The sequence below is a fragment of the Artemia franciscana genome, chromosome 20 (assembly GCF_032884065.1).
Source record: "Artemia franciscana chromosome 20, ASM3288406v1, whole genome shotgun sequence".
Taxonomy (NCBI): Eukaryota; Metazoa; Arthropoda; class Branchiopoda; order Anostraca; family Artemiidae; genus Artemia; species Artemia franciscana.
The window spans coordinates 10,990,786-11,016,898 of NC_088882.1; the positions used below are offsets into that span (position 1 = coordinate 10,990,786).

Sequence of the window (26,113 nt, forward strand, 5' to 3'; positions counted from 1 at the left end):
ATCTTTAAATGGGATAAGTCCAGATTTACTATTCCCTCTCATTTTCTTAACATGCCAACACAATATCTTACTATTGTTCCGTCTGGCCGCATCTTCCAGATTTTCGGCAATTTCATCCATGGCCTCTACTTCACGTCTTCTTAGATCATATTTTAATGCTTTTTCTTTTTCCCTTAAATTCCTCATACGATCTATGACTCAAATAGTTTTCTCACAAACCCCTCCTCTTATCTACCAAGCTTAAAGGGTTTTCACAAACATTCCTAGCCGCGCTTCCAACTTCCCTTTTTTAAGACATCATCTGCTATTTCACAAACGGTTTTTCTTAAAATTAGTCGATCTATCTTCGATGTTGTCAAATTTTAGACTCTCCATTTCCATATTAACTATTGCTGAAAGTTTCTCTCAAATTCTTATCCTGGAATATACAAACTGTCATAACTTCCTGGGCCCTTTCTAAATTTCATGTTTAGATTAACTCTACACACAACGAGATGGGTGACCTTTACTTTTAACATCAATCGAAGATCTCGCCAATCTTTGATTTATAATAAGATAATCAACAAGGTTGGCTGTCTTACCATCATGTGAGTACCATGTTAACTTAAAATCCATTTTAAGTAATTGTTAACTCATGGGCCACTTTATGACCAAATACTTTGCTGGTTATAATTAGAGTGCTTACCTACAAAATTCCTGCTTCTCCTGTTTCTTGCACAAAATTTACTTAGGCTGGGATACCATCTATCCCTGTTCTTACTAGTCGGGGCATTAAAATTCCGTGGTAAAAATTTCATATTTCTACCTTTTACCTGTGTTTTTGCTCCTGTAACTAGAATTAACTGTAAGTACTGTAAGTAGAATTAATTCGAGTCAGCACTACCGCTGGCAGTCGGTCCTACAGCGGCATTTGCCACTATGACTGCACTGTCAGCACAACAAGGTTGGCTGTCTTACCATCATTGAGTACCATGTTAACTTAAGATCCATTTTATCCAATTGTTAACTTATGGGCCACTTTATGACCAAATACTGTGCTGGTTATAATTAGACTGCTTACCTACAAAATTCCTGCTTCTCCTGTTTCTTGTACTAAATTTACTTAGGCTGGGATACCATCTATTCCTGCTCTTACTAGTCGGGGCATTAAAATTCCCTGGTAGAAATGTATATTTCTACCTTTTGCCTGTGTTTTCGCTGCTGTAAGTGTAAGTAGAATTAATCGGAGTCAGTACTCCCGCCGGCAGTTGGTCTTACAGCGGCATTTGCCACTATGACTGCACTGTGCCTTGCAGTTATTATCCTAAAATTAACTGCTAGAATGTATTATTAATACCTCTCCAACCTATGAAGACTTGAACGCTTCCTTATTAATCATGATTCTTACTTCCTACTTATTCACCTCATCCTTCTTGCTTGTTATAATCTTTACGAGGGGTGCCGCTTCTCAAGGTCATCCTCTGCACTGTTTGTATTCATGGTTCTGGTTAGCCAAACTTATGGAAGGACCACACTGTTGCCACTATTATACCAAGAAAGCAGGGTTTCCTTTTCGGGGACAGGAGAGGGAGAAGGAGCTTATGACTGAGTGAAGACCTCAAGCGATTTCGCAACACTAGCACAACTCCTACCATTTATACCTAGCCCATTCTCGTCAAGGCATTTGTCAAGAAGCTCTTCTGGATAAATTGTCACGGCTGACCATAGTCACAGCTAGGAATCACTGAAAATATAACTATTTAGCAAATTCCCACTAAACATTGAATTTCAGATGCCCAAGGGATATAAAAAGCCTGTTCCGGCTGCAAGTACAAGCGCAAGTAATTATATCCCTACAGTCAGTTGTGAAAGATGTCAAGCTTCAACAAAAAAGAGTTACACAACAAGTCAGTAATGCATCATAAGTAGCTTAGGACTGGAATCTTAAGATCTTGGGGGAAATCCTTAGTAGCAGCAACCCTACCTTAAAAAGATATTACATGACTGAGAGTAACATTGTTTTAATTATCCTTTTCTAGCATATTTTGTCTAATATTTGGTGCAAATTATGTTTCCGTAAATTAGGGACTCCCAGAGTTGAATAAAAAAATAAATAGGGCGAACGTCAAAGAATTTTAAGGGATTCGAAAAAAAGAGCAATACACCATGGCTACTCCCGAAAATCCAACGATTTCTCAAGGTATGATTGAAAAAAATTCCAAGGTTTGAGAAAAAATACAGATATTAAGTAATAATAATATTTGAATAAATGAAAAGTTTCATTACCCATCAGCACACGATGTGAAATCAACCGAGTGCAAAAAAGAGAAAATATGAAAAGAAATAATAGTAACTACTATCCACAACATTACTATTGTACTTTTTCAAGGAAATGTTAAGTATCTATAGATGGTATATATAGTTTCAATACAGTCTGGCAAGGTTGTAATGTGCCACAGAGTCTGATCTTGCTTGCCATACTGCCACTCATACCAGATGAACACTGAGTCGAAATAGGTAGAGCCTAGTTGTCATGGTCAGGTATGTTGACGATAACCATCTGATGCTTACAGCTCCTTCAGAACTCCATAAACAGGTGGTTTGCCTCAACTAGCCAGAAAACATAGGGTTGAAAATCCTCTTCAGAGAAAGTTTTGGAAACTTTTTTCCTTAAAAAGTGCTTGTTTGCGCATCGTCCCTTTCTCCACGAATGAAATATTATCATCCCCTTCCTCACAAAGGTGTGATATACTTGCATCTATTGTAGAATGCTCATAAATTAATATTGTATTTTCAGGAAACGAAACCCCCAGAAGAGTGTATTCATCTCACTACGTTCGAGATAAGCGGTATTAAGGCTATTGTAATGTATCTTCATGCCCTACCTGCAAATAGAAAGAATATACCCGATCTGATCAAAGATCCAGTTGCTTTGATTCGTGATGTACGACTAATTGTGGAAAGACATAGAAACGATAAGCCACATCTCTCCCAAACGGGAGTTTATGCTCTATCACTAGCTTCGTCAAATAAGGTTAGTGGACGATTCATCTTCAGAATCCTTATATTGATAATCATTCTTAATCATACCTTTGTACAGGGGGAGAACATGAAAGGGAATTTTTCCAAGAAATTATCAGACTTTTCTTCTTCCCCCCTTCTGAAATGCATTGGAAACATCCAGCTTAAAGTGCAAACAAATCTTAAGTAATTGTAAATTTAGCTCTAGTTCTAATATCCACCCTCACGATTTTTTAATACCCCCCCCCCCCTTTTGTGGTTTCAAAAGAAAAACTGAACGAGAAAAAAATGGATAAAGAAGATAAGAAGAAATATAGAATTTCTCTGCCGAAATGACTTTTGTTTTGCTAGTTTAGTTTGACCCCCTAAATGTTGAGTTTTCCAATCCATTAACGATCAACTCAGGGGTTTCGTGTTAAAGCTCAGTCTAAAGGCTACTATTTAACATCCTGGGCGAGAAATAGTAATTCATGCAAGAAATAGCGGGGTGTTAGAAAAATTGGCAGATTTAAGTAAAGATTGCTTTATTGATTTTGTCCACTATTGGGTTAGAATAACGAGAAAAAAAATGGTTAAACCATAGAGGACTAGAGGTGAAACATAGAGGCCTTTTTTTGTATGTTTATGTTGAATTGCTTTCACGTATTTATGTGCTAGATTTTAATTGTTGTTTCTTCTTGTTTCGTTTCGTCACGCCCTTTGCTGCCTTTTGTACAAATAGATTATGGTGAAAAAAGAAATCACCAGTGCAACAGCACAAACACAGAAACAAATGCACACCATAAAACCAAACATAAAAAATATAAACTATAAAAAATAATAATAAATAATTAAGTATTCTCAATCAACATCGCAGGATAGATAAGCAGTAACAGAAACACTACTAACTAGCTACTAGTAATTTCTAACTATAGCAGTTCCACTACAGCACTAACTACTCACATTCAACACTGCAGAATAGATAAGCAGTAGCAAAAACTCGGTAAGAAATATTTACTTTATTACTTTTTAAAAGTATTGCTTGATTCATTTTTTCTGTTTACTATTTACTTTTACTATTTACTGTACTGTTACTTTTATAACTCTACAAAAATGTTACTTTAAATATTTACTTACTGCGTTTGCTACGAAAAGAACTGACCTGTTCTTATAGTGCTCTTCGAAGCCAGAGGTTTTTCAATTGCTGGAATTTAATCAACGCACTTTTTCAAAACATGTCAATCCAGACTACAACTGTACATGGACACAATATGGGAGGGGAAGCTCCTGACTCATAGAGACAAAGGATCAAATTCCTTAAAGCACTCAAAGTTGCTTAATGTAATTTTTGGGACCAGCAACGATTTTACACTGAGAGAGCTTTTTGAGGCCAAATGTTTGTAAAACCTGAAACTAATGGATATTACTTGTGTAGTCAGGTTGACACTTTTGGGCCTTGTGTGGAAGCCTTTGGAAACAAGAAGGAAAAAAATTTGTGTTCTTACTACCGTCAATTAAATAATTATTTATTTTTTAATGTATGTCAATGATGGTTACGATCATACATGTACACAAGAGGGAGAGGGTGGGATAGAATCCTCTTAATTATTATTTCAAGGTAAAAAGGATTGAACTCTGAAAAAAGATAAAGGCAACCTTAATATTTGTTGCGAATAGTACTGTTTTTGCTCTGAGATCACTCCGCTATAGAAACCTGAGGGAGGAATTTTGTGCTGCCATGACTTCTCAGTAGTAGGAATTCGCTTCAAATGAAAGAAACGAAGCAAAAATAAAGGAATTATTGTAATTTGTTTCTATGACAAGTCGATTGGTACACATAAAGGTTCCTGGAATTCTCAATAAAGCTAAAAACTTGATTTACGCCCTTTTTCCGGCTACTGTTTACATATGCTCTCAGGGACAGGAATTGCGAGCAAAAAAATTGGCTAAAATTAGTAATGTTACACTGCCAACACTTTCCACCGTCTGATATCGACTGCAATTCCGCCTCGCAGTCCGATTTTGAACACCATTTCCGATTCAAATTCTTAAGTAAGTGAGATGTGACATTCATTAATGAATTAGCTAATGAAGTATATCGTCAATATTTTGCATCTAAACAATAGGGTTTGTCTGTAAACTAATAGGACTAAGTTGGTTTAAAACATTTATTGAGCCAATTGTTACAATTCTGTAAAAACTTTGAAAATAGGCTCCTTCTGCGTCAGTACAGTGCTGCCTGCACGATTTTCAAGCATTGAAGATGTCACGGTATGCAATTCTCCGGAATAGCCTTGAGATGCACGGTGCATACTGCTTGGAACCCCTCTGTCGCCTCAAAATACTTGTCTTTCATCGGTCTCTTCAGGCTAGGAAACAAAAGTCCGGGGGGAGCCACACCTGTCCTGTAGGGTGGCTGTAGAAGCGTTGGGATGCTGGCCTTGGTCGCTGTCATTGAGAAAGCAACATCAGGGTAAGCCTGCTTGATCATGTCAAACGTCTCTGTTGCAGATTTATCGAGTTTCACACATAATTTAATCGCGTACCTCTGCTCTAACGAACGCTATATTTTCGGCTTGCACCACTCACAAAACACGTCACGCAAAAATGCGTGTCCTGACTCTCTAGGTGCTTGGAGACAACGGACCAGCTGCTAGTTTGCTAGCTAGGAACGCCCACTACCTAATCCAGTTGGCTTGCACACGCTCCGAAGTAAAGTCACAGTGGAAAAAATCAGTCCTATTTCTTTCCGGACAAGTTGTAAGTTGAGGAGTAGAGCAACCCTACTTGGTCAATTTTTGGTTATTTCAATTTTAACCATTTTTTGCTTCTGGTATATAGTGCGAATGTTTAGTCTTAATTTTTTTTTAAATTTTGATATCTGCATCAGAAAAAAATGTATGTGCTGGAATTTTACGTGTTCTACTCGAATCGGTCGCTGTTGGAATGTCTCTTTTTTCGTTCTAATACTTATATGCTTAAGAACATTTGGACACACTAATCATTCCATTAAATGCATTTGGAAGCACAAATATATAACCACTCATCCCGTAGAGGTAAAACCACAGAGGTTAAGAGGGTGGGGATGAGGACAAAAATTATGGGACGAGGAAATAAGCGGGTATCAAGAGGCAGAAGAAAAAAGAAAGAAATCAGGCAACAAGGAAAAATGTGAAATAACTGAGGATAACCAAATATGAAAATACGAAGAAAAGTGCAAAGACTCGAATAACATACAAATATGAAAAAAAAATTGTATTGGCCTAGAGAATTACCTATAGAGAAGGAAACAATTCTTACTTTATAATATGCAAAGTAAGTGTAGTCAAGACACCTTGCATGCACCTAAGATTTATCTTCACTTATTTCAGTATGTTTTCACTTTCTCTAATATATTTATTATTTTTTTCTTTTTAACAACTTTTCATCAGTTTTAATCATTTGTTAAACAGAGCACCATTTACAAAAGTTGTTTGTAGAGGACACAACGGTAATTGCAGGGGCGTCGAATTTTAACCATTCCTTGCTTCTGGTGTGTATTGCGAATGTTTAATCTTATTTTTTGTTTATTATCCTGATATCTCTGTTAGAAAAAATGTGTGTGCTCGAATTTTACGTGTTCTACCCGAATTGGTCGTTGTTAGAATGTCTCTTTTTTGTTCTAATATTTATATGCTTAAAAACATTTGGACACACTATCATTCTATGAATTGCATTTGGAAGTGCACATATAAAACCACTCATTCCGTAGAATTAAAACCTGAGAGGCTAAGGAGGGAGGGAGAAGGACAAAATTATAGACCGAGGAAATAAGAGAGGAAATAGGTGGGCATCAAGAGGCAGAAAAAAAAGAAAGAGATTAAGCAACAGGGGAAAATATGAAATAACTGAGAATAACCAGATATGAAAATACGAAGAAAAGCGGGAAGACTCGAACAACTTAAAATATGAAAAAAATGTGTATTTACCTAGAGAAGTACCTATAGAGAAGGAAACAATTCTTACTGTATAATATGCAAAGTATGTGTAGTTAAGACACCTTGCATGCAGCTAAGCTTTATTTTCACTTATTTCAGTATTTTTTCATTTTCTCTAATATATTTATGATTTTTTTCTTTTTAGTAACTTTTCATCAGTTTTGAATCATTTCTGAAACAGCACCCTTTACAAAATTTATTTGTTGAGGACACTAAAGTGACGTCGACAGGAAATCCATGAAAAAATTCATTTGACTAAATTTATTTGTTTCAGGAAAAGGTCAGAGTCTTGAGTTGATAGTGCTGCATTTAGCAGACTTTTTAAAATAATTAAATATTTTTGCAAAAAATTTATAAATTTCTTAGAAAAAGCAGAAAAACACTGAAATGACTGGAGAAAAAGCTTAGCTGCATGCAAGGTGTGATAACTACAATTATTCTGCATATTATTAAGTAAGAATGGTTTTCTTAACATGTTTCCCTCTCTATAGGTACTTCTCTTGGCATATACCAAAAATTTAGATTAACACTGGCTTGGGACTGAAATTCAAAGTAGGGTAGAACCCATAGTCGCCAAATTTCGAGCATCTGAACCTCATCTGGACCAGAATTAGTAAATTAAGTAGGAGCATAGTAGTAGTATTTCGGATCCAATTCATAACTCAAGTTAGTGTCTTTGTTTAATTTATTTGAAAAAAAAAACAAGGTTATTCTGATGAAAGTAAAGAATGAAGTTGAAACTTTAAACGAACTAAAATTACGGCTTCGCGATTTCTGCAATATATTTTTGAAGTAGTGTTTTAAACAAACTGGCTTATGATATTTCTCTATGTTTGTAGAATTCTGAAAAACTAGCGCTTTACTGAAAACCAAGCTTTCTTGAATTTTTATAGAGTCAAAATTGTTCATAACAGTTATTGATTTCATGGCTGGTAATAACTGAGGGCTTCATGGATTATTCTTTTATTTTCTTCAGGCCACTTCCTGTTTCCATTTCAAGGTTTGTCGTGTTTCCGTTTCTCTTTTTTGTTGCGTCAATTTTACGATTACTCGTACCATGACTACTTCTAACGAATTTTGCGATTCAATTTTTGACAACAATATCTTGTTAAGATTTTCCTAATACGCTGAGTAGCTTGGGTCTTTACCAACCCATGAAAGCCCAACAGGTCCTGTAAACTGTTAAAATTTTCTTATTTGCTCGTTTTAATATTATTCACATTGATTTTGTTCTATAGGCAAATCTTGTCTCATGCTTGTGTGATGACTATGATGAACCTGTGAAAGCTGAAGCTGTTTCAGACATTATTGTCAAGAAAAGAGGCCGAAAACCTAAAAATAGATACCTCTGCGAAGAAGAAGAATCACCAATAAAGAGCAGTCCCAAAAAAGGTTGGTAGCAGTAGTAGTAGCAGTAGAACAATTTTATTGAAAATAATCATTTTTATATAATCAAACAGTTCGTGGTAAGGAGCGACCCGGCTCAATAGTAAACGAAACTCTAAAAAACGGAATTTTGATACTAAAAGATACATTAAAAGAATCGGATTTTCATGCTGATTTTAAATATATAAGTTTCATCTAATTTAGTCTGTGTCATCAAAAGTTACGAGCCTGAGAAAATTTGCCATATTATGAAAAATAAGGAGAAACACCCTCTAAAAGTAATAGAATCTTAAAGAAATCACACCATCGCATTCAGCGTATAAGAGAACCCTGTTGCTAAAATTTCAAGCTCCTATCTACAAAAATGCGGAATTTTGTGTTTTTTGCCAGAAGACAGATCACGGGTGCGTGTTTATTTTTATTTATTTATTTTTAAAGGGGTCATCGTATCGACCAAATGGTCCTAGAATGTCACAATAGGGCTCATTCTAGCGGAAATGAAAAGTCCTAGTGCCCTTTTTAAGTGACCAAAAAACTGGAGGGCACCTAGGCCCCCTCCCACGCTAATTTTTTTCCCAAAGTCAACGGATCAAAATTTTGAGATAGCCATTTTGTTCAGCATAGTCAAAAATCGTAATAACTATGTCTTTGAGGATGACTTACTCCCCCACAGTCCCCGGGGGAGGGGCTGCAAGTTACAAACTTTGACCATTGTTTACATACAGTAATGGTTATTGGGAAGTGTACAGACGTTTTCAGGGGGATTTTTTGGTTGGGGGGGAGTTGAGGGGAGGGGGCTATGTGGGAGGATATTTCCTTGGAGAAATATGTCATGGGGGAAGAGAAATTCAATTAAAAGGGCGCAGGAGTTTCAAGCATTATTATAAAAAAACAATAAAAAAATAAACATGAAAAGTTTATTTCAATTGAAAGTAAGGAGTAGCATTAAAACTTAAAACGAAAAGAGATTATTACGCATATGAGGGGTACTTCTCCTCCTAAATACCTCGCTCTTTATGCTAAAGTACCTTTAGTAATTTCTATTCTTATTCTAATTCTAATTGACTATTTATTCTACGGCCTTTCTGATTCAGGGGTCATTCTTAAAGAATTGGGACAAAACATAAGCTTTAGTGTAAAGAGCGAGGTATTAACGAGGGGACAAACCCCCTCATATACATAATAAAAATATAAGAGTATAGAAGTTTGTTACGTAAGTTAATTCTTAAGTTACGTATATTTTTTACTAATAAAAATGTTCGTAAAAATTAAAACTTCTAGTTGCCTAATTAATCGTAAAATTGGAGGGTAACTAGGCTTCCTTCCCCACCCCTTATTTCTCAAAATCTTCTGACCAAAACTAAGAGAAAGCCATTTAGCCAAAAAAAAAAGAATTAATATGCAAATTTAATTTTAATCATTTATGTGCGGAGAGCCAAAATCAAACATGCATTAATTCAAAAACGTTCAGGAATTAAATAAAAAAAAACTAGTTTTTTAACTGAAAGTAAGGAGCGACATTAAAACTTAAAACGAACAGAAATTACTCCGTGTATGAAAGGGGTTGTTCCCTTCTCAACGCCCCGCTCTTTACGCAATAAGTTCTTTATTGTTTAATAAAGTAGAATTGAGAGAGAGTCAAACTTTAGCGTAAAGAGCGAGGCGTTGAGGAGGAAAAGCCCCTTTCATATACGGAGTAATTTCTGTTCGTTTTAAGTTTTAACGTTGCTCCTTACTTTCATTTAAAAAAACTTGTTTTTTTTTTATTTATTAGAATACTAGAAGCCAGTAAAGACAATGGCCATGCATGGCTGTACGGCATTGTTACTTCAAAAGATGCTCATTTAACTGTCCACATAACTATTGCAACTGTATAGTTTATACTGGATATAGTTATTAGATGTTAGAGAAACATTAGAATATGGCAAAGATTGATGGTAACACTCCAGTTGTGCAATAATAATAGTTAAACCAGGACATTTCAACGTGGACCCAATAAAAATTTAAAACTATATATCGGCTGTGGTGCAGGTTGTGTTATCGAAGCGGAAAATGAAGTTTAGAATAACAGAGAGCTAAGTCTTTTAACTAACATAAGAATATTAGAAGCCACAGTAATGCCACCGGTTAGCTATTGCTCTGAAACTCTGGCGGTTCAAAGGGTCTAGAACTATTCCCGCTAGATGCTTTCTAGACAAAGTGTCTACGAATAATTATAGGTCCTCATTTGAATGGCCCCCTTATCTAACAATCAGCTGTGGCTCAAACAAAAGATGTGGTCTAATCTAATTCGGTAATGATGTTTTCTAAAGGAAGTGTCTACGAATAGTTTTAAAGTACTCATTTGAATGGCCCCCTTATCTAACAATTAGCTGTGGCTCAAACAAAAGATGTGGTCTAATCTAATTTGGTAATGGTGTTTTCTAAAGGAAGTGTCTACGAATAGTTTTAAAGTACTCATTTGAATGGCCCTCTTATTTAACAATTAGCTGTGGTCTAAACAAAAGATGTGGTCTAATCTAATTGGTAATGATGTTTTCTAAAGGAAGTTTCTACGAATAGTTTTAAAGTCCTCATTTGAATGGCCCCCTTATCTAACAATTAGCTGTGGCTCAAACAAAAGATGTGGTCTAATCTAATTTGGTAATGATGTTTTCTAAAGGAAGTGTCTACGAATAGTTTTAAAGTACTCATTTGAATGGCCCTCTTATTTAACAATTAGCTGTGGTCTAAACAAAAGATGTGGTCTAATCTAATTGGTAATGATGTTTTCTAAAGGAAGTTTCTACGAATAGTTTTAAAGTCCTCATTTGAATGGTCCCCTTATCTAACAATTAGCTGTGGCTCAAACAAAAGATGTGGTCTAATCTAATTTGGTAATGATGTTTTCTAAAGGAAGTGTCTACGAATAGTGTTAAAGTACTCATTTGAATGGCCCTCTTATCTAACAATTAGCTGTGGTCTAAACAAAAGATGTGGTCTAATCTAATTTGGTAATGATGTTTTCTAAAGAAAGTGTCTACGAATAGTTTTAAAGTCCTCATTTGAATGGTCCCCTTATCTAACAATTAGCTGTGGCTCAAACAAAAGATGTGGTCTAATCTAATTTGGTAATGATGTTTTCTAAAGGAAGTGTCTACGAATAGTGTTAAAGTACTCATTTGAATGGCCCTCTTATCTAACAATTAGCTGTGGTCTAAACAAAAGATGTGGTCTAATCTAATTTGGTAATGATGTTTTCTAAAGGAAGTGTCTACGAATAGTTCTAAAGTACTCATTTGAATGGCCCTCTTATCTAACAATTAGCTGTGGTCTAAACAAAAGATGTGTTCTAATCTAATTTGGTAATGATGTTTTCTAAAGAAAGTGTCTACGAATAGTTGGTAATGTTGTTTTCTAAAGGAAGTGTCTACGAATAGTTCTAAAGTACTCATTTGAATGGCCCTCTTATCTAACAATTAGCTGTGGTCTAAACAAAAGATGTGTTCTAATCTAATTTGGTAATGATGTTTTCTAAAGAAAGTGTCTACGAATAGTTTTAAAGTCCTCATTTGAATGGCCCACTTATCTAACAATTAGCTGTGGTCTAAACAAAAGATGTGGTCTAATCTAATTTGGTAATGATGTTTTCTAAAGGAAGTGTCTACGAATAGTTTTAAAGTCCTCATTTGAATGGCCCTCTTTCTAACAATTAGCTGTGGTCTAAACAAAAGATGTGTTCTAATCTAATTTGGTAATGATGTTTTCTAAAGAAAGTTTCTACGAATAGTTTTAAAGTCCTCATTTGAATGGCCCCCTTATCTAACAATTAGCTGTGGCTCAAACAAAAGATGTGGTCTAATCTAATTTGGTAATGATGTTTTCTAAAGGAAGTGTCTACGAATAGTTTTAAAGTACTCATTTGAATGGCCCTCTTATCTAACAATTAGCTGTGGTCTAAACAAAAGATGTGGTCTAATCTAATTTGGTAATGATGTTTTCTAAAGGAAGTGTCTACGAATAGTTTTAAAGTCCTCATTTGAATGGCCCCCTTATCTAACAATTAGCTGTGGCTCAAACAAAAGATGTGGTCTAATCTAATTTGGTAATGATGTTTTCTAAAGGAAGTGTCTACGAATAGTTTTAAAGTACTCATTTGAATGGCCCTCTTATCTAACAATTAGCTGTGGTCTAAACAAAAGATGTGGTCTAATCTAATTTGGTAATGATGTTTTCTAAAGAAAGTGTCTACGAATAGTTTTAAAGTCCTCATTTGAATGGCCCCCTTATCTAACAATTAGCTGTGGTCTAAACAAAAGATGTGGTCTAATCTAATTTGGTAATGATGTTTTCTAAAGGAAGTGTCTACGAATAGTTCTAAAGTACTCATTTGAATGGCCCTTTTATCTAACAATTAGCTGTGGTCTAAACAAAAGATGTGTTCTAATCTAATTTGGTAATGATGTTTTCTAAAGAAAGTGTCTACAAATAGTTTTAAAGTCCTCATTTGAATGGCCCCCTTATCTAACAATTAGCTGTGGTCTAAACAAAAGATGTGGTCTAATCTAATTTGGTAATGATGTTTTCTAAAGGAAGTGTCTACGAATAGTTTTAAAGTCCTCATTTGAATGGCCCCCTTATCTAACAATTAGCTGTGGCTCAAACAAAAGATGTGGTCTAATCTAATTTGTTAATGATGTTTTCTAAAGGAAGTGTCTACGAATAGTTTTAAAGTACCCATTTGAATGGCCCCCTTATCTAACAATTAGCTGTGGTCTAAACAAAAGATGTGGCCTAATCTAATTTTTATCCAGTAATGACAGAAATGGTGGGTGATTAGAACATGAACATGAGTGAAGGAAGGCTAGAGGAAGGAATGCTTACCAAAAATTGTGCTTAACATAAAAGTTTTTTTCTTGTGATTTTCCCTAAATGTCCTTTCACTTCCTTTGCACGAAATACTTCTTCAAATGTGAGGTGTTCTTGAGAAAGTATTTCTAGGAAATAAGAGCTTTGTGAAAGGAAGTCAAAAGCGGAGCTCTGAACTAATTCAGGAGATCTTTTGTTAAGTAAGCAATTCGGTCTAGCGGCTAGACAATTTTTCAGGCCCATTTTAAAACTATTGATGGTGCTGGCAGACACAATTATTGTACATAATATTCACGCATACATTTCTAGGTACACGGTTTTACTGTAAAAGGGTGCCTAAAGTCTCGAAAAGTGCAATCTCAGGCCTAAATTGTCGAAGCTTTCCGTCAGAAATTCAGATCAATGTGGCTTGGAAGTGGAGAGGGAAAAATATTTGTTCTAAGCGCAAAATAAGGTTGTATATGAGGAAGACTGCTTCCTTGTTACTGTAAAAAGTGGTCAAAAGGGGATAGTAAGCAGGTGGGTGGGCCTCAGGGTGTGTGGTGCTGTGGTACATCGTCAATAATAGTTGTAGTTACCGTAGAAGCCCTTTTTCGCAATTTTAATCATTTGAGACGCAGAAAAAACAACTGTTGGCTATACATGTCATAGTTTTGACCAGTGATAAAGATCGTACGTTTTGATTTGTGAATAAACAGGAAGCTTTTATTTAAAAATACTTTTGCTGACGGTAGAAGCAAGTTAAACTAAGAGAAAGTTTATTTTAAACCTTTCTATTAGGGTTTTTCAGTTAGAAAGGGTTTGAACAGGAACAGAACTTAAGTTCAGTTTGTAACTTTTGAGTAAGCATTTTTATGTTTTTTTTTTCTGTGTATCTGAGGAATTATATCCGCAGGGTTTTACGAGGGAAAGAAGATTAGACAAATTAGAAGTAAGATTAGACAAATTAGAAGTCAGGTCAACAACATGAAAGCTAAAACAAGAATTAAATAACCTGTAAAAATATTGATATTTTTTTTGGGGGGGGGGGGTCGGAATCATAGGCTCATCCCCCCTTATAGCGTTTTTGCCTATAATCAAATAGACATTGTTTTCGGTACACATTGCGCTTATAGAGATATTAGAAATGATTTTCGTTTTCCAGATTAATTCATTCCTTTGGCTCACAATGCCCTCCGATCTACCTCATGTATACGAAGATATTTTGAAGACTCATTACTATCTGTTTTTCATTTTATTTCTAGAAGATTTATAGTTCATTAGTTCAATAGTAGTTTTGTATTATTTTGAAAATAAAAGGTAACTCTGTTTCAGTGATTGGGAGTTTTCCGCGTCGTCGGCGAACACGCTGCAGGGAGTGTGAAGCCTGCTTAAGAGATGACTGTGGTGAGTGTATTTTCTGCGCAGATATGACAAAGTTTGGAGGACAGGGTAAAGCGAAGCAAACTTGTAAGGCCCGACAGTGTCTGAAGGTGAGTTGCTAAGAGTATGAAATTTACGATTCTGATAGGATCTGTCAAATGTTAGTTACTTTGTCAAATCAGCAAACTATTTGCTTGCTTTTGATCTGTTCCTCCGTAAAATGCTTGAATTTGTCTAAATTATTCGTATAATACAGCTGGGTGTATCATGTTTTCAATTGCATCACTATGTCGATTTTCTTTCGCTTATCTTGTAAATATTTATTTTAGCCTTCTTAACTGAATGTTGATTTTCAATCTTTATATGTATTTTCTTGGATTTGTTATTTGTTGTAATTTTGGGTTTCTTTTGAATTAATACGTAATATTTTCTTCTGGGGTTTTGCATTTTTAGGGAAGGTGGGAAGCTTAAACGCTCCCTGGTGGATATCGGGCCTTTATAATGTTGCTCCTTCTGCATCTGCGGATGAAGGATGACATTGCCAAACTGCCCTTTTCGACAAACCTTCTAGGGCTGAAAAGAAAGCAGGTCGTCCGTGGTTGGGTTGGGAGGATGTCGTAAAGAAAGATTCAAGGGAAATGGGAACTTCCTGGCAGGTTGTAAAGAGGGAGACTGAATAGATTTGGGATGGAGAAGGAGTGTGCGTAGCTGTGCTGGCTTCAGGCGGCTTGGTGATTTGTTAATAGTAGTAGTTCCTTCTGTTTTATTGGCCAATTTCGGTGCAACCAAATTAGTTTTATTATAAATATCGTGAGAGCTGACCCCTGGCCCTCCCTCTATGTCCAAACCATCCCTCCCCAAAAAACAACTTCTTAACGATATTTTGTTCCAATCCCTAGCCCTTTTTAAAAAAGAGCAAACGGAGCTAGTAAGACTCAACAGTTGGAAAGAACATGGAGAACTAGGAAGACCCGAATCGAATACAAATTTCCAGCCTCAGTCACAGTCCATTGAAACGTCCATAAACAGAAATTGAAACGTCCAAATAAGCTTCATTTTAAGTCCTTGTCAGTTAATGTTATTTAGTGCTCACATGTATGGTTTATTTAGCATCTATATCTGTATTGCAAAGTGTTGGGATGAAAATAGTTTGTATATTTTTCAAACTTGTGGGTCTGATCGCTTAACCATGTCAGTGATTCCAAATTATGGACTGTAGGGTCTAGTTTCGGGGCAATGAGATCCTGGAAATTGTTTTGCAAAATTATGTTTCCTCTTTTTTATCTGTTTTACAGAAAGCATTGCAATGTCAGTTTTTAACCACCCTGAATATTACATTTTAGTTTCTTTTGCTGTAAATTACTCTAAGGTGAGCTTTTAAAATTAATTAAAAATTAGACTTGAGCTAAATATATTATCTTAAGGTATAAAACCTAGCATTAATATATTAAAATAACTCCGAATAGCTAATTGTCCTCTAAATTGAATTCTTTTGGGTAATGAAACGAAGAAAATGTTTTAAGATTAGAAACTAACATTAACTTATTAGAATAACTCTAATTAACTCTAAATTAAGCTTAAAAAAAGAAAAAACAAAGTTGAAATAAAAATATTAGCTTAAAGCATGACCGTATCCGGGATTTTTGTTCGGGGTGGGGTTTATAAATTTTTTAAAACCCACCAAAAATTAGTTTTTATGTAGTTTTATTACGTTTTTACCAGACGGGAAAAAAATTGCGAGAGGAGTGTTCAAACTCCCTTAACCCCCCCCCCTGGATACGACAGGACTAGAAATATCACAAGTTCGATTTGAATACATTAAAATTGCGTTTCGCTAAAAGTTTCAAGTGTGCTGAGTTTTCCAATACCTCTTTTATCTGTCACATGATTTCAAATAATTCTCCTATTATGTTGAGTCATAACCAATATCAGTTCAAGAAAGAATAGAAAACTCTGCTTACATACCTGATTAGCATAGTAGTAGAAAGAAGGGGGGGGGGGGGTAAAAAAATTTTCTTCGTCTATTCAAAAAGTTTTCAAAACAGAATCCCCAAAATGTTATATTACATTTTCTTGCAAATCATAAAAAAGCAAAATTCTTACTCTATACGAAGCTTGGCCAGACTTCAGGACTCGACTTAATAGTCCTTGATTTTTTTTTCTTTTTTATCTGATTTTTGGTGTTATATCCAAATATCTTCTGATATACTCTGACGTGATTTTTCTGTTGTTAGAAAGAGCGTTTTACTTAAATAAGAAAAAGAGCCAAGAGCTCATATTGCACTTGTGACGATGTCGGAACCTAAAATTAGACTCGGTACGAACTTGTGCTTATTCTCGAATTCGCCAAAGCACTAGCACCTACTCGTAAGATAAACACACCTCAATTTTCCCCCTCCATCTCCCCCCAATATCACCGGATCTGGTAGGGATTTAAAATAAGAGCTTTGAGACACGAGGTCCTTCTAAATATCAAATTTCGTTAAGATCTAATCACCCGTTCTTAAGTTAAAAATACCTCATTTTTTCTAATTTTTCCAAACTAACCTTCCCTGCACTCCTCAGATGGTCGAATCGTCCAGTCTCTGATTCGCCTGCCAACTTTCATAGTCCTAGTTCATCTGGAAGTGCCCGAACTAGTAAAACCGAGACTGACAGATCGACGGATGGACAGAAATTGTGCGCTGTATGGCACTTGGTCAACGGACAAGTGCCAACGGACATCTTCTTTTTTTCTTTGATAGAATTCTTGGCCTTTAACACAAAGGATCCAACACAGTGGATCCTCAATCATTTGACTGCTTTTCCGCCTCTTTTTTGATGCTTATCGCCAAGGTTGCCTGACTCTTTAATTGGTGCAATAGAAATATCTTGGGCCCCATTTATTTTTGGAAATAATAAGACCTTACCTTACACCTTAGATCCTCCTGTGCCTCTGGAGGCACCCAGGGCATTGACGAAGAGACGCTAATCGTCCCTCAAATAGGCTGCTGCCATAACCTCTGCCCAATGAGGTTGTATGGACGTATTCGCTTTGAGAAGGTCTCTCTAGTATGTTCGGCGTAGTATGTTCTTTATTTTTCCCCTTTGCCGCGTTCCCGTTCGTCGCCACTGGAGTATGGACTTTGGTGTTCAGTCATCTTTCATTCTTACGTCATGTCCAAGTATTTTCCATCTTTGGGTGCTTATCATGTCGATTATTAGAGGTCGCCCAGTATTTTGGCATATTTTCTGGTTGTGTTCAGTTTATGTTGAGGATTCTTCGCAGATAATTGTTCTCGAAGGCCTGGAGTCCCTCCTCTTGCTTCTGATTTAACTTCCAGCATTCAATTCAACCTATCACATAACTGGGAGGACGTTACTTTTGAAGACTCGAAGTTTTAGCCGGTTTGAGAACTTCTGTGAGCGCCAAATCCGTTTAAGCCTGGTAAACGAGCCACTAGCCTGTCCGATACGAGTATCTCTTTATCTCTTGAGTATCTCTTGATCTCTTTGTCTATTGCCCCTGTGTTCTCTACTGTGCTTGCCAGATATTTCAACTGAACAGCCTGTTCTACATCCTCGTTGCCGCACTTTATGTTGAGGGGGATCCCGTGACAGCCAAACCGTAGTACATTTTCTCTCACAACATTCAAGAACTGTTAGAGTTTTTGCTTGTCAGATTCGAGGAGACTGATGTCGTCTGTGAAGTCTATATCTGCAATCCTTTTTTCGCTTCTGATCGGGGTTCCGTAATTTGTGCATCCGCGGAGAATGAAATCTCTCACCAGTATAAAGGGGACATTGGCCTTTACTCATCTGTACGCAACACTCTGTGTTCTCGTGCAGGGCCATAATTAGCCTTACGACTTTGTCAGTGACACCGTAGTACTTGAGGATTTTCCAGAGTGTATCTCAATGGACAGAATTGAATACTTTCTCGAAGTCTATGTAAACTATGTATAGCTTCTGTCTCCGCTCGTTTGTCTCTTCTAACTTCGTTCGTAATGCAAAAATGAGATCTGCACAGGAGTGGTTCTGGCGGAAACCGTGTTGTTCGTCTGTTAAATGCTTGTAGATCATTGGCTGGATACGGTGCAGAATTGTGAGAGCAAGAAGCTTTCCCGGAATAGAGAGCAAACTGATTCCTCGACAGTTGTCGTATAACGCGGCATCACCTTTTTGAACAGTTTCACAAGGGTACTGCGCATCCACTCTTTTGGGACAACATCGTCGACCCATATCGTGCTTAACAGTAGAATCCAGGTTTCGACACAGGATCTAACAGACGTTTTTAATATTTCAGCGGAAATTTTATCGTTTTTTTTTAGCTCTTCCGTTCTTCAGCTTCTTTGCCGCAGAAACTATCTTAGTTTCTGTAGGAGTATTGGTGTTGATTTCAAGAATAAGCAGAAAAGTCTCCGATATATTGGGTGGATTAATCGGTTCTGGACGGTTTAACCCCACTTTCGAAATGGTTGGCCCAGACTTCTTTTTTTCTTTCTCTTCTGTGACTATTCTTCCGTTTTTGTCGTTGACAGGACCATCAGATTTTTGCCGCTTGCCGATCATCTCGTTAGTGATCCTGTTGACTGTCTTGGAATCTCCTTTTTTGCTCTCCTCTCTGCTTCTGCTGTCTTGCTCTGCAAGAAAGTCCTTTTGTCAGATCTTGCACTTTTCTTTACGAATTTGTCCTTATCCCTATATGCCTGCAGCACAATCCCAACATCATTCTCAAACCCTGCTGAAACTAAATGTTGTTTCAGAGTTTTTCTTTCATAAATCAAGTTCCAAGTTTTATCAGAGATCCACCGGTCTTTGTGTCTCTTTTTATGTCAAATTACTTCCCTTGCAACATCGTTGAAAGTGTTGCTGATGCTATCAAACATGTTGTGGAGACTCAAAAAGAGCTTTCTCCCGACTTCTGGGTCAGCAAGCTTATCAGAATCATATAAGGGTATCAAGGGGTCTGTTTTCTTTTTCGGGGTCTTTAGTTTGAGCACAATCTTAGCGATACACAGACAGTGGTCTGAGCCAGCGTCAGTTCCTCTGAGCGTCCTCACGTCTTGGAGACTTGATCGTTATTTCCTGTCAATAAGAAAGTGGTCGATCTGATTTCCGGTTGTGCCGTCAGGGGAGGTGTATGTGTACTTGTGGATATTCTTGTGACAAAACCGTGTTGTATCAGTCTGGAGATCATTTGCAGAAGCGAAGCTATTTCATTTCGGTCGCCAAGACCATGTAGGCCAGGTAATTCTGGGCAGTTTGATCTATTGTTGCCTACTTTGGTTTTAAAGTCTCCGGTGAATATAACCATGTCATGATGCGGTATGTCCTTGCAGACTTAGTCAATAGTGTCATAGAAGTGCTAAATAAACAACATCTTCAGCATCATTCGTCGGTGCATAACAGGCTGCTACAGTGACTTTAATGTGTTGTCCCTGGAACCTCGCACACATTACTCTTTCATTGACAAGAGTCCAGCTGATGAGAGATTTTGCTGCCTTTCGGGACATTAACATTGCTACTCCTGCTTCTCGTTGCTTTCCGAGTCCACTGTTTGATTGTTGTTTAAACATTATCGAGTGTTTCTTTCCCGAAACCGGTCTATCTTACTTCTGACAGTGCTACTGTGTCGAGATTCTGGGCGGCTACTTCTTGCAGGACCCGCTCGGTTTTGGTGAGCGGTTTGGTAAGAGGCCACATTGTCCGTACATTCCGAAAACCAAATCTAAGAGGCCGTTCCATGTCCATTAAATCAGTCCGGGGATGATTCCTTGTTGTCGTCATCTGAGGGGTTTTATTCTTCATCGGTGTTTCAATCGCTGATTGGTTTTAACGGGAGAGGGACGCGTATCCTCTGACTAACCCTCCTCCTTTTTCCAGGCTTGGAACTGGCTGCACTTTTGTACAGGTGAAGTTAATTAGAAATAAGAAGAGAAAGTCTGAAAGGAAAATAAAGCAACAAAGCTAAGAAAGTCGTACATAAAAAGACATAAGGATATTTTTCTTTACAAGAAACCTGCCAACGCCACATGACTCCTTGCAGTATTAGAGTCAACAATCTTACATTCCAAAATTGTTGGTCGAACTGCTAATGCTCCTCCTCTCTGATGCTATGAACATATATCACCATGGTTGCTGGATATTTTTCTTACATTGCTGTAATGGCGTCTCATGTCCCCGTTGGCTCCTTTGAATGATAAGAAGTCTGATGATGAAATTCAAGCAATAATGCACCAAGGGAGTGACGGGTCAGGTCGTATAGGCTAGTGGTATCTTACTTTACAAAAAAAAAAAAAAACACAAACGTATAGAGGATCAACCTAGTAATATTAGGGTCAACAGACTAAGCTTTGGAGCACTTAGACCGGATTGTCCATCTTCTTTTTCCTTGTTGTTAATAATTATATATATATATATATATATATATATATATATATATATTATATATATATATATATATATATATATATATATATATATATTTATATATATATATATATATATATATATATATATATATATATATATTTATATATATATATATATATATATATATATATATATATATATATATATATATATATATATATATATATATATATATATATATATATATATATATATATATATATATATATATATATATATATATATATATATATATATATATATATATATATATATCGCGATTGCAGCCTGACCTGTTTTACTTAGCAGGTATAATCGTTTACTGTAGAGTTAATAAAACGTCTTATGAGGAACATCAAGTGATGGAGCCGAGGTAGTGACATGAAGATGCCGAGGGAGTACTATTTTATTTTATAGCAACTTTATACGCCAAATGGTTCCTTGCAATGTTAGGCTCAACAGTTAAGGCTCTTTAAACCCTTTTCCAATTGCTGATGTTTCATCCGGAGAACAATCGAGGATTTCCAATCGAGATTTGCCTTTTGCAATAGCGATAGAAACAATTTGTGAATGAATCTTTTACTTTTCTTCTGATGTCGATGGGTATAGTTCACTTGTAGTCTTTACTACTAAGGAAAATCAATACTCATTTTATTGTCTCATTTCTCTAAGGATATGAAATAAACGAAATTTCTTTGTCTGTAAAGGCTCAATCACTATCGTAAAGGTTCATCAGCAACTTACCAAATATCCCGTCCCCCCTCTTCCGCAAAGGGGGTTATAAGACTCAAAGCCGGTCTACTCCTTGTTGCAACTTGTTGGAGCTAATTTTTATTTTGAAATAATATTTCGTAAAAAATGTTCTTTATTTTCAATTATATCAAAGATAATACTTCTAATTTTTAACAAAAAATTTAAATTAAAATAAAATTTTCTTATCTTTAGCAAAGAAACTTAGTGTATTCGAAATTTTAATGTATTCCCAATGATTTTGGTAAATTTGTCTATCTATCTGTCGTCTTACATCACTTTAAATAATGCCGATGTTCTCCAGACCCTCAGAGCCTTTGGTCTAGAATGTATTCGTTTTGAAAAACTATTGACCTCTTTGATTTTAACATTTGTATGCATACTAATTTAACTAGCTTAGAATCTGTAAGCTTAAGCTATAGTTGGAATAATTATATATAGCAAAGATTTTTCTATTATAGTTTCTGAACAATAGGAAAATTTTGAAGCTAAATTTTGTTTGACTCTGTTGTACGTGTATTCGTTGAACTACTTACCTTATTTCGGTTGCATATATTATAAATTCGTGTTGCTGTCCTGTTGCTTTCAACTAAAAGCAAGTATTTCCGCCGAAAAATCAATTATAACTGTTTTCAAGCAAAATTTGATATAATTATTTACTTCTTTTCGAATAAATAAAATTCCTACACTGGTATTCCTTTATCGCTGGAAATTCCTGTATATGCACATGTATTTTATATTTTTAAAGTCCCCCTCTCTTCTAGAAAATCGAAAATATATTGCTCTACAACAAGCTTTTTCCGACTTTGATCCCTACAGGTAAAATGCTCGGATTGCATGACCTTCCTAAAATTCAGACGTGTCTGCATCCACAGAATGTCTTTTCCACATGTTATTAGATGCTCCAAAAGCATGATTATCTTATTGTTGATCATATTATTTATGAATTAAACAAAGGGGCAACGGAATAGAAAACGGGTTGGATTGAACAAAGGGAACAAGGGTTATGTAATAAAGAAGAAGTGAATGGATCAACGAGGATGAGGTTATGGCCTATTTTACTACTACTACTACTACTGCTAATAATAACTCACTGCAGCACCAAGCCACCTGAGGCCAACACAGGTACGCACGCTCCTCCTCCAACCTAATCTATTTAAAGTCTCCCTCTTTACACCCTCCCAGGAAGTATGACATCCTCCCAACCCACTGTATTAGAAAAGATACTTTACCCCCTTGGTTGATATTATTCTGCTTATCTTTTTTGTTCCGCTTATCTTTCTGAAACATAGTTCCAGGATAATTAAAAAATTACATGAATTTTTTTCTGAGTAGTACGTGGCTCAAGGCTGTATCCAGGGAGAGGGAGTTCAGGGTTTGAAACTCATTCCCCCCAAAAAATTGTTTAACTCTTACAAACGTAACAAATATATATATACACTCATTTTTGATGCGTTTTTAAGTTTGTTTCTACCCCGCGCCCCCCTCCCAGGATGAAAAATCCCGGATATGCTCTTTGCTAGGCCATCAATAAACAATGATATAATTGGGATTTTCACCCCTATTGAGACTTACTGATTAAATGACTGGCCTGCGGGCAAAATATCTTCCCCCCCCCCTGATTAGGTTTTTGGTGAAGTGACAGACCCGAAGTGTTCTCCCCTTTTCTTGTATTTATTTTCAGGCATGTAGAGTTCTTTCTTTGATTAAGCTAGACCCCCTCCGTTATGAACTGAGGCGTTCTTGTGAAAAATGTGTTCTCTTTGCTATTTTTCATTTCTTTTAATTTTTAGCCACTGTTGCCAATAACTGCCACCTGTGTCTATTGTAATTTGGATGGTTGGATGAAAGAGGTGGCGTTTCCATGTGCTCGACCGACCAAAGAATCCCCAAGCTCTTTAATGGAGTGCATTAGCTGTTTTGAAATAGCTCATACGAAGTGTCTAGAAGGCGAGGTAGTTTATTTTTATTTCTCTACTGATATTGAATATTGATAATTAAGGTAAATGGAAGAGTAGTACAAAGATACGGGAAACTAACAAGGGAGAAGACACGAAAAACCTCTCAGAAAAAATAAACTGATTCGCTGTTAACCAGAGAAACTATTTAGTTTATTATTTTCTCTTTCTTCTTTTTATTTTTGCTTTATATCAAACAGTTCGTGGTAACGAACTGTAGTAAGGAGCGACCCGGCTCAATAGTAACCAAAACTCTAAAAGATGGAATTTTGATACAAATAGCTACATCAAAAGAATCATTTTAATGCCGGTTTTAAATATATAAGTTTCATCAAGTTTAGTCTTACCCATCAAAAGTTACGAGCCTGAGAAAATTTGCGTTATTTTAGAAAATAGGGGGAAACGCCCCCTAAAAGTCATAGAATCTTAACGAAAATCACACCATCAGATTCAGCGTATCAGAGAACCCTACTGTAGAAGTTTCGAGCTCCTATCTACAAAAATGTGGAATTTTGCATTTTTTGCCAGAAGGCAGATCATGGATGCGTGTTTATTTGTTTTTTTTTTTTTTTTTTTTTTTTCCAGGGGTGATCGTATCGACCCAGTTGTCCTAGAATGCTGCAAGAGGGCTCATTCTAACGGAAATGAAAAGTTCTAGTGCCCTTTTTAAGTGACCAAAAACATTGGAGGGCACCTAGGCCCCCTCCCACGCTAATTATTTTCCCAAAGTCAACGGATCAAAATTCTGAGATAGCCATTTTATTCAGCGTAGTCAAAACCTTATAACTATGTCTTTGGGGACGACTTACTCCCCCACAGTCCCCGTGGGAGGGGCAACAAGTTACAAACTTTGACCTGTGCTTATATATAGTAATGGTTATTGGGAAGTATACAGGCGTTTTCAGGAGGATTTTTTGGTTTGGGGTAGGGGTTGAGAAGAGGGGGATATGCTGGGGGAACATTCCTTCGAGAATTTGTAATGGGAGAAGAAAATTTCCATGAAGGGAGAGCAGGATTTACTAGCATTATTTAAAAAAAAAACAATTAAAAAATAAAAGTGAAAAAGTTTTTTCAGCTGGAAGTAAGGAACAGCAATAAAACTTAAAACAAACAGAAATTATTACCCATATGAGGGGCTCACCTCCTTCTAATACCTCGCTCTTTACGCTAAAGCATTTTCGGTAATTTCAACTACTTATTCTACGGCTTTTGTGATTCAGGGGGTCATTCTTAATGAATTGGGATAAAATTTAAGCTTTAGTGTAAAGAGCGAGGTACTGACGATGGGGCGAATCCCCTCATATATGTAATAAAAACATGAGAATACAAAAGTTCTTTACGTAAGCTAATTTATAAGTTACGTAAATCTTTTACCAATAAAAAGATTCGTAAAAAATTAAAAGTTCTAGTTGCCTTTATAATTAACCAAAAAATCGAGGGGCAACTAGGCTTCGTCCCCCGCTCTTTTTTTCTCAAAATCATTCGATCAAAGTTATGAGAAAGCCATTGAGCCAAAAAAAAAAAAATATGCAAATTTCGTTTTGATTATTCCTCTGCGGAGAGCCAAAATCAAAACATGCATTGATTCAAAAACGTTCAGAAATTAAATAAAAAAAACAAGTTTTTTCAACTGAAAGCAGCCTCTTTCATATACGAAGTAATTTCTGTGCGTTTTAAGTTTTGATGTCACTCCTTACTTTCAGTTGAAAAAACTTGTTTTTTTTATTTAATCGGGCCAAAGATGAAAGAAGGGCGCAAATTTTGCCAAAATAGTGTAGTATGTATATTTATGTAATTTTTCCTATCCAGCCTATGCTTGTGTTAGCCTATATTTCGATGAGCCTATTTTTACTTTTTGGTTTACATTGGGCCAAAGATAAAGAATTGCGCAAATTTCGCCAAAAATGGCGTATATGTATTTTTTTTGTAGATTTTCTTTTTGTTTAGCTTGCCTATGTTCTGCTTACTAACCTAAACTATTTTCTAATCAATAAAAAATAAAGCAAAATAATATGCTGACTTTGGATCCAAAAAGACCGTTATTTGAAATGCAGATTCTAAGAATTTAAAATTAAGCTTGGTTTGGATGTTTCCAGTTTTTCTATGAAGTTTTCCCACTACTAGCAGTGTAAGTAGTCCTTACTTCCATTGGACCTGTGTTAAAAGACCCAAGCCCCTCTTTTATTTGTACCCTTTTGAATTGTATAAGTATGGATTAAGGCCAGAAAACAGCTAAATACATTATTTAAAGTAATTAAAAAAAGGAAAAAAATAGCAAAATCCCGTGATCTACTAAATATGACTGAAGTAAAGTAAATACATTATCTAGAATGATTAACTTATATGAGAATGATAAACTTATAGTAAAGGTAACTAAAAGTAGCTTGTCCTGTACTTTTTGGTTTATTATAAATATGGGTCAAGGCCAGAAAGGGAGAGAGAGAGAGAGAGAGAGAGAGA

At 36.1% G+C, this 26,113-nt stretch overlaps 1 protein-coding gene across 1 annotated transcript in view; it reads left to right on the forward strand.

Annotated features, from left to right (window-relative positions):
- Window positions 1-26,113, forward strand: part of LOC136039750 (lysine-specific demethylase 2A-like) — a gene marked incomplete in the record, with an annotated part of 107,872 nt that overhangs the window by 48,836 nt on the left and 32,923 nt on the right. Inside the window, 4 exon segments of the mRNA XM_065723599.1 lie at window positions 2,777-3,013; window positions 8,195-8,348; window positions 14,505-14,662; window positions 23,489-23,650. Of these exon segments, the coding sequence (XP_065579671.1) occupies window positions 2,777-3,013; window positions 8,195-8,348; window positions 14,505-14,662; window positions 23,489-23,650 (711 nt within the window).